At 36.3% G+C, this 9,458-nt stretch overlaps 1 protein-coding gene across 1 annotated transcript; it reads right to left on the reverse strand.

The window, feature by feature from the left end:
- Positions 1 to 6,398: 6,398 nt before the first annotated feature.
- On the reverse strand, positions 6,399 to 8,918 carry LOC132650494 (zinc finger protein 431-like; the record flags this gene model as incomplete). The annotated part of the gene is made up of 3 exons (XM_060375824.1): positions 6,399 to 6,977; positions 8,550 to 8,587; positions 8,798 to 8,918. Coding segments are annotated over 3 exons (738 nt in total), but the record flags the coding sequence as incomplete, so codon positions are not given.
- Between the last annotated feature and the right edge of the window lie 540 nt (positions 8,919 to 9,458).

Consider the following 9,458-nt stretch of genomic DNA (forward strand, 5'->3'; position numbering starts at 1 on the left):
GAACATAGAACAGTTTCTTGACCCTTTGGGAAGGTCAAGAGACCTTGGTATTTATTTTATTCATTTTACCAAATGAAACTAAGCCATATTGTTTGAAGCAATTAAGAAAAGTGCAGTTTTTACAATGTATCATCTCAAGATGGTAAAAAACCCATGGCTTAGTAAAGAAATGTTGAGAGGATTTTGATGAAGGTTTTTATGTTGTCTGAAAAGCAAGAGAGAAGGCAAGAGACTGTGACAATAAAGAAAAGAAAGGGAAGGAAAGGAAAGGGAAAGAAAAGAAAAGAAAAGAAAAGAAAAGAAAAGAAAAGAAAAGAAAAGAAGAGAAAAGAAAAGAAAAAAAGAAAAAAAGAGAAAGGAATAGCTTGTCCAAAGTAACCGGAAGTTATATAGAATTTTATGGAAGATCAGAGTATGTATAGAAAGCCAGAGGACATATGAACTGTATTTGCTTTGGTTTTGCGTTCCTGCGAATATGATTTGAGAAAGAACTGTAAAATATGTTGTTTTTCACTTAAAAGGCTGGAGATTATTCGATGCAAAATGTCTGCTTGTGCTCTTTAACAGGAGAATAAAACTGCAGCTCCATGTTACCATAGGGTTATACAGGGTTGTATTCAGGTAATTGTTAACCATTATATACCTACCACCAGCTCCTGAGTGAATGGATTAATGCCGTTTCTTTCTGGCTGACAGGTTTGGTATGGCCAGAATAGTTAAAGTACTGTTCTTTTATGCAGTTGGTTCTAAAACATATTTGATTACAATTTTAGAAATTTTAGTTATGGGGAACTGTAAATGCTCCACAGTGCTATACTGTAGGCTGTAGTAACACCATCAGTGACACCTAATGGCTGTTTTGCATTGGCGGCCACAGTATGCAGCAACACATGGCTAGCCACCATGTTGGTTCATGGATAAAGAAGGTGGAGCCATGGTTTTACCACTATCTTTGTTGAAGGCTGCCAGCTGTATTCAGTTCCAAAAGTGCTAAGTGCAACTTTTTTCTTTAAACTTTTTGCTGTTCAATTTTTTAAATTAAGTTTTTATTTTTTATACTAATTAGAGCTTATTCACTTTGTATCCCAGCTGTAGCCCCCTCTTTCCTCCCCTCCCAATTCCACCTACTCCTCCTCATCTCCTCCTATGCCCCTCTCCAAGTCCAGAGATAAGGGAGGTCCTCTTCCCCTTTCATCTGACCCTAGCTTATCTGTTCTCATCTAAACTGACTTCATTGTCCTCCTCTGTGGCCTGGCAAGGCTGAAGGTGTTTATCAGCTGAAGGTGTTCTCTGGATGAATTTTTGGTGTCATTCATGTAGACTATCATATCTTCTGCAAATAGTGATACTTTGATTTCTTCCATTCCAAATTGTATCCCCTTGATCTCCTTTAGTTGTCTTATTGCTCTAGCGAAGACTTCCAGTACTTGGGCAGCCTTGCCTTGTCCCTGATTTCAGTGGGATTGATGTAAGTTTTTTTTTCCATTTAGTTTGATGTTAGCTATAGACTTGCTGTGTATTTTCTTCACTATGTTTAGCTATGTGCCTTGTATATCTGATCTCTCCAAGACTTTAAACATGAATGGATGTTGGATTTTGTCAAATGTCTAAGGAGATGATCATGTGGTTTTCCTCCTTCAGTTTGTTTAAATGATGGATTTCCATTTACTGAACCACCCCTGCATGCATGAGATGAAGCCTACTTGGTCATGGTGGATGATATCTTTTATATATTCTTGAATTAGGTTTGCCAATATTTTATTGAATATTTTTCCACCAATTCTCATAAGAGCAATAGGACTGAATTTCTCTTTTTTGGTTGGGTCTTTGTGTAGTTTAGGTTTCAAGGTGACTGTGGCTATCTAGAATGAATTTGGTAATGTTCCTTCTGTTTCTATTTTGTGGAATAATTTAAGTTGAATTGGAGTTAGCACTTCTTTGAAGGTCTGGTAGAATTCTGTGCTGAAACCATGTGGCCTGGGCATTTTTTTTTGGAAGAGAGACTTGTGGTGACTGCTTCTATTTCCTTGGGGGATATAGGACTATTCAATCTTTCTGCCTGATCTTGATTTAATTTTAGTAGATGGAATCTATCAAGAAAATTGTCCATTTCATTTAGATTTTCAAATTTTGTGGCATGTAGGCTTTTGTACTATGACCCAATGATTGTTTGGATTTCCTCAGTGTCTCTTGTTATGCCCCCATTTTGATTTCTGATTTTGCTGATTTGGATAGTTTCTATTAGCCTTTTAGTTAGATTTACTAAGGGTTTGTCTATATTGTTGATTTTGTCAAAGAACCAGCTTTTGGTCACATTGATTCTTTGAATTGTTTTCTTTGTTTCTAATTCATTGATTTCAGCTCTGAGTTTGAATATTTCCAATCATCTTCTCTTCTTGTGTGTGTCTACTTCTTTTTATACTAGGGATTTTAGGTTTGCCATTAAATTGCTTGTCTAGAACTTCTTTTTGAAGAAACTTAGTGCTATGAACTTTCCTCTTAGGAGCACTTTCATCATTTCCCATAACTTTTGGTATGTTGTGCCTTCATTTTCATTGAATTTTAGGAAGTCTCCAATTTCGTTTTTTGTTTCTTTCCTGAGAAAGCTGTCACTGAGTAGAGAGTTGTTTAGTTACCATATGTTTGTATGCTTTTGTAGTTTCTGTTGTTGTTGAGGTCAAGTTTTAGGCTATGGTGGTCTGAAAGGATACAAGAAATTATTTTTATTTTCTTGCATGTGTTGAGACTTGCTTTGTGTCTGACTATGTGGTCAATTTTTGAGAAATTTCCATGAGGTACTGAAAATAAGGCATACTCCATTGTGTTTGGTTGAAAAGTTCTGTAGACATTAGGTCTATTTGCTTCAGTAAATTTGCTCTGTAAGTGTCATTTCTCCCTATTTAGCTTTTGTGTAGATGATCTGTCCCTTGATGAGAGTGGAGTGTTGAAGTCTCCCACTATTAAGGTGTTGGGATGTGTGATTTAAGATTTAATCATGTTTTTATTTACAAAAGCAGGTGCTCTTATATTTGGGGCATAGATATTCAGGACTGTGATGTCCTCCTGGTGGAATTTTCCTTTGATGAGAATGAATTGTCCCTCCTTATCTTTTTTTTTTAATTTCTTTTTAAAGATTTATTTATTTATTTATTTATTTATTTATTTATTTATTATGTGTACATTATTCTGCCAGTATGTACACCTGCACACCAGAAGAGAACACCAGATCTCATTATAGATGGTTGTGAGCCAAAATATGGTTGCTGGGAATTGAACTCAGGACCTTTCCAAGAGCAGTCAGTCAGTTCTTAACCTCTGAGACATCTCTCCAGCACCCCCTCCTTATCTTTTTTGTTTAACTTTGGTTGAAAGTCTATTTTTATCAACAGTTTTGGCCTGTAGTTTTCTTTTGTTGTTGTTTTTTTGTGTTTTACTAGATTGCTTATGACAGCAATGCTGGATTTCTAGAAAGAGTTTCAAAGGGTTCCTTCTGTTTCTTTTCCTTTTTTCTTATCTTCTCTTTTCTTGATAGTTTAGGAAGGATTATTGTAGCTCCTTTTAAATGTCTGGAAGAATTATGGTGTGACTTCAACTTAAGCAGACACACCCAAGTGGAGTAGATGATTGGAAATATTCAAACTAAGAAATCAATGAATTAGAAACAAAGAAAACAATTCAAACAATCAATGGGACCAAGAGCTGATTCTTTGAGAAAATCAACAAGGTAGACAAACCCTTAGCCAAACTAACTAAAAGCCAGAGAGAAAATACGCAAATCAGCAACATAAGAAATGAAAATGGGGGCATAACAACAGACACCAAATGAGGAATATGGGCATCATAATGGCATCAAATAGAGCTATGTTCCACAACAGCACAAAGTCCTCAGTATAAGCAGTTCTTGGGGTTATGCTTCTCCAAGACAAACTCATCATGACTATGCTAACGGGGGAGCCACATTCCACGAGTGCTACAGATGTTTTGCTGTTACTCTTGCATGGCTATCAACAGGACCAGGAAGCCAAAATAGTTTGCCTACATATGGGGAAGGGGGAAATGAGTTTAGCTCAGGCCCTGGGAAGAATTCAGGGTATTGGGTGCACTATGCCAGCCTGGAGAACCATATAACATGGAAGGACTTAGGGATTGCTGGGAGAAAATTAGCAGCTATGTCTGTTTTGATATGTTAAATATGAACCTCTGCCATTTGTTCCAGGTATGAAACCTATGTTTATGGAAATATAAACTTCAGAGAGAGCAGCATGTTCTCCATTAGGCAATGATTAAAAAATGAGCTCACAAGGAAGAAAGTCTCAACAGATACAAGAAAATATTTTTTCTTTCTTTATATCTTTCTAATTTTTTTTCTTTCTTTATATCTTCTTTCATTTCTTTGATGGAGGGAGGGTACCCAGACTGGACTCGAAGTTTTGCTTATAAGTTTTGTTTTTCTACTTCATTTTTATTTTATTAATCGTTATTTTTTCACAATTTATTCATTATATCTCCCTATTAAAGGCTACTCCCTCAACTCCTACTGGTCCCACCCTCCTTCCCTCTTTCCCCCAATCCTTTTTCCTTAGTCCACTGAAAAGAGAAGTTCCCCTCCTCTGCCATCTACCCATACATTATCAGAACACTACTCAGCTATTAAAAACAGGAAAATAAATTTTCTGCTCTTATTTCTCCTCCATAGGCCACTGTGCTCAACTCAGAAGATTTCATACCTGCAAGCTTTTAGTGAAATCAACACTAGGTATAATTCATTTCAAAGAGTCCCATCCCAAAGACACTGTTTTATTTACCATCTCATATCCAGAAACACATGAAATTTGAAATGCTATGAAATGTAAAACATTTTATCACAAGCATTTCCGAGAACATGGTTTTCTTGCTGCCTGGAGACTGTTTCTCACCAGCCCAGAAAGGAAGGAGGGGCCAGAAGATGAGGTATAAAGCTTGGAAGACCCACAAGCATAACAGTGATCAGAACACTCTGGGAACCACCTCAGAAAGTAAGTTAAACTTTAATTCCAGAAAACAGAGGGTATGTACCCCTTGAGGAGTGACTGGGATGCTCTAAGGATAGGTGTAGATAATTGTTTAAAACTGGGCACTTCAAGGATGCTTGATTTGCATTAAAAAGCACATTCCTATCATGTGAACAAGAACATGGAACCTAATTATCCTATATTTGAAGGGAGGGGAGAGTTATCAGGGATCTGTGTCAAAGGCCATGTATCAAACTTGATTGATGGCATCTATGTGTAAAGACACTCTCCAGATGATGTCAGGCAGAGAAAACTCATCCTTGCCATGGTTATACAACTAGGCCAGCAGCAGGGTCATACATAGAAGAGAAAGCCTCCTCCCTCACATCTCAAACTTCAGTCTGGGTTGTGATGGTTTTCAATAGAACCCCTGGAACAATAGGTATGTGTACACAAAGAAACTTCTACAGGCTACCACTGTTGTGATACTCTCAGAGAACTTCCTGGCTGGTGTTAATTCACCATTCCCTACATATTCATCCACTGGACTAAAAGTTTCTTCTGTAAACTGAGGCAATTGAAAACAGTAAATGTTGAGAATCAGGATTATCAATAAGTCTTCCGTAAATACCTTATTATATAATACTGTTGCATGTAATTGATATTCACCATTCATTGTATTCTTTTTAAAAATAAGTTTATTTACTTTAAATTCCAATAGTAATCCCCCTCCCTTCTCTGCCCCATGACTACTCTCCGTTCCTATTGCCCCTTAATATATAATACTGTTGCATGTTCCCTTCAGAAAAGGGAGGTCATTTCCATTGAGCTAGTTTTACAGTTCCGTTGCATCTCAGTGGACCAAAGTACACAAAGGCCTTTCCAAATTGCTTATACTCACAGAATTCCTCTCCAGTAAGGATACTTTTATGATGATGATGATTCTAGATTTATGCAAGGCCTCACCATTTTAACACATTCATAAGTTTTTCCTCTATTATGAATCCTTTCATGATGATGAAGATTATACAAATGTGGAATGGTTTCACCATGTTTAAAGCACTCACAGGCTTTCTGTCCATTAGGATTTCTTTCATGAGTGTGAAGATGATTCTGAAGTCCAAAAGTTTTTTCACATTGGTTACTGTCAGACATCTTTCCAGTATGTGTTCTTTTATGTATTAGGAGATGTTATGTGCAAAGGCTTTGCCACATAGTTATATTCATATGGTTTCCCTCCAGAATGTGCTGTTGTCTTAGGAGATGATTGTTACATGCAAAGGCTTTATCACACTAATTACCCTCACAAGGCTTCTCTCCACTGTGTGTCTTTTCCTGTTTTTGGAGACTACTCTGCTGTGCAAAGGCTTTATCAGGGTGGGTATATTCATAAGGTTTCTTTCCAGTATGTGTTCTTTTATGTCTTATGAGATGACTGTTTTCTGCAAAGGCTTTCCCACACTGGTTACATTCATAAGGTTTCTCTCCAGTGTGTGTTCTTTTATGGCTTAAGAGAGTACTGTTTTCTGCAAAGGCTTTGCCACACTCATTACATTCATAAGGTTTCTCTCCAGTGTGTGTTCTTTTATGGCTTAAGAGAGTACTGTTTTCTGCAAAGGCTTTACCACACTCATTACATTCATAAGGTTTCTCTCCAGTATGTGTTCTTTTATGTCTTATGAGATGACTGTTTTCTGCAAAGGCTTTGCCACACTCATTACATTCATAAGGTTTCTCTCCAGTGTGTGTTCTTTTATGGCTCATAAGATGACTGTTTTTTGCAAAGGCTTTACCACACTCATTACATTCATAAGGTTTCTCTCCAGTGTGTGTTCTTTTATGGCTTATGAGATGACTGTTTTGTGCAAAGGCTTTACCACACTGGTTACATTCATAAGGTTTCTCTCCAGTGTGTGTTCTTTTATGGCTTATGAGATGACTGTTTTCTGCAAAGGCTTTGCCACACTCATTACATTCATAAGGTTTCTCTCCAGTGTGTGTTCTTTTATGGCTCATGAGATGACTATTTTTTGCAAAGGCTTTACCACTTTTTACAAAGGCTTTGTAAGGCTTCTCTCCAGTGTGTGTTCTTTTATGCCATATAAGAACAGTGATATAGGGGAAGGTTTTCCCACATAGAGTGCATTTAAAGGGTTTCTCTCTAGTATGACTTCTTTCATGCCTGCAAAGAAAATTGGCACATGTGAAAGATTTACAACCGTCATTTCATTACACTAAAAAATATATTTATCTATATGAATTAATTTCATAATTTGGTCTAATGGTAAAGAAGAATCAAATTTAAAAGTTTTATCACATTATTTACATTCACAGTATTCCTCTTCATTATGGGTATTTTTGAAGATCCCTGTGATGGTAAGAGAATTTGTTATGTGGATCACTTTTATATCATCATTTTTCTGTAAGAGGTTTTCTCCTATATATGAAGAGTATTTAAGAATTCAGAGTTTTACCACAGCAATCCCATTCACAAATTTTTGTACTGTATGAATGATACTTCATTTACAAAGTGAGCCAGGAAAAGCAGAAGTTCCAAATTCCTAGTATTCATAGGTATTTTCAGCAATATGAGTTTGCTGATAAATTCTCAGTGAAGTTGCAAAGCCAATTAACAGTAACCATTTATCACATTCAGAAAATTTACTCACAGTGGGGAATACTACCAAATCAATTGTTCTTGGAGAAAGACAGGGACACTGCTTCTTTCAATATCCCTATGATCATGTGTCTTAGAATCATTTTGACATATGATATACCAGTTTAATTTACAAAAATAATAAAGATTCCCACATTGAATTAACACAGTTTGTTTTTTGTTCATCATAGATATGTCATATAGGGATTAAGGTTTCTCCACAACAATATTCTTGATTCTCATAAGCTGCTCCTTTCACTAAACTTTACAAAGTTACTGCACGAAAATGAGTAACACTGGTTCTACTATGAAATTTTTGCTTATTAAAAGGTTTTGGACACATACTGATCACCAATTCAGTGTGCATACCTCTTACAATATCTGAGTAGATAGAATGAGACTAAACAGATTGGCAGTTCAAGTCAGTAGCTGTAATGTCCATATGATTCAAATGATATTTTTGTTACAATATTATTATATTTTCTTCTATCTTAGGGGAGTGCCTTGTAAACACAAATCAGATACCTGACATTGAAGTACATGGAATTATGAGATTTTAATGATCATCAGTACACGTAAAGCAGTGCTGTTTTTACACTGTTGCTTTTCTTTAAAACTTCCAGGACACAGCCATGTGTGCTGGTACATGCCTTCAATCCCAGCACTTGTGGAGGCAGAAGCAGGCATATCTTGCTTGTTATTTTGAGGTCAGGCTGGTCTAACAAGCAAGTCTAAGAAAGTCACAGATACCCAGAAAAAATCTATTTCAAAAACAGAAAATAAAAAGCAGCCAATAAACAAACAAACAAAAAACCCCAAACTTCCAGGACACATTAAAATTTAAGATTCATATCTGTATCAGTGTGCACATAATGTTACCTTTTATTACTTGTAGAACTTTGAAAATGTTCTTCAATATTATGGTCATTCCAATTGTAGCCTAAAATATAGTACGAGAAAATATATATTATTGGAAATAACATGTTATTATTAAGGCAAAACTTAAATCATTATCTTCTGTGACCCTTAGAATCATGCCTGATTTATTTACCACATTCCTCCTCATTCTCAATTGGAATTACAGAAGAGGATCAATAACAAAGTAAGAGTTGTCTCTATTTTAAAAGTGAAAGAAAAATTGCAGTCTTACCTATAGCAGTGAGGTTTTCACAGGTCTCTAGCATCACATCTTTGTAGAGTTGCTTCTGGGAAGGTTCCAGCAAGGCCCACTCTTCTTGGCTGAATTTCACATGCACATCATTGAAGGTCACTGAATTCTAAAATATGCCATACATTTGTACAACAGAAACAGTGGCAATGATATGATTTATACGTCATTGTCAATATAATCATATAATTCTACTGCTTCTTCCATTTATTTTCTGACACAGAAGTGCGAATGTTATACAGTTGGGTGCTGTGCGTGATGTGAAGTAGGGGAGATGAAAAAGCCTAAAGGTTAGATTGAAAAAAAAAACAAAAACAAACAAACAAAAAACAAAGGCGTGCTTCAAAAACCTGTGTTTCATCAGTTTGTAAGACATGAATATAAAGTAGCCATTAGTTGGGTACTTGAGCAATCTATGAATCATTTTCAGTTACTTGGGTGAGTAGGTCAGGACCCTGTCATGAGAAAGGTGGAAGGACAAAACACAGTCATGATATTTTATATAGCAACAAATGAGATGTGTTGATCAGGGGACACTGAACAGATGGGTAACATCAGTCAAAAGACAACATGGTACTGAATATTATGTTTTGACCAGGGCTCAGGGATGTGGCATATCAGTATGTGAAGAGGGGGACTCATA

The sequence above is a fragment of the Meriones unguiculatus genome (assembly GCF_030254825.1).
Source record: "Meriones unguiculatus strain TT.TT164.6M chromosome 13 unlocalized genomic scaffold, Bangor_MerUng_6.1 Chr13, whole genome shotgun sequence".
Lineage (NCBI taxonomy): Eukaryota > Metazoa > Chordata > Mammalia > Rodentia > Muridae > Meriones > Meriones unguiculatus.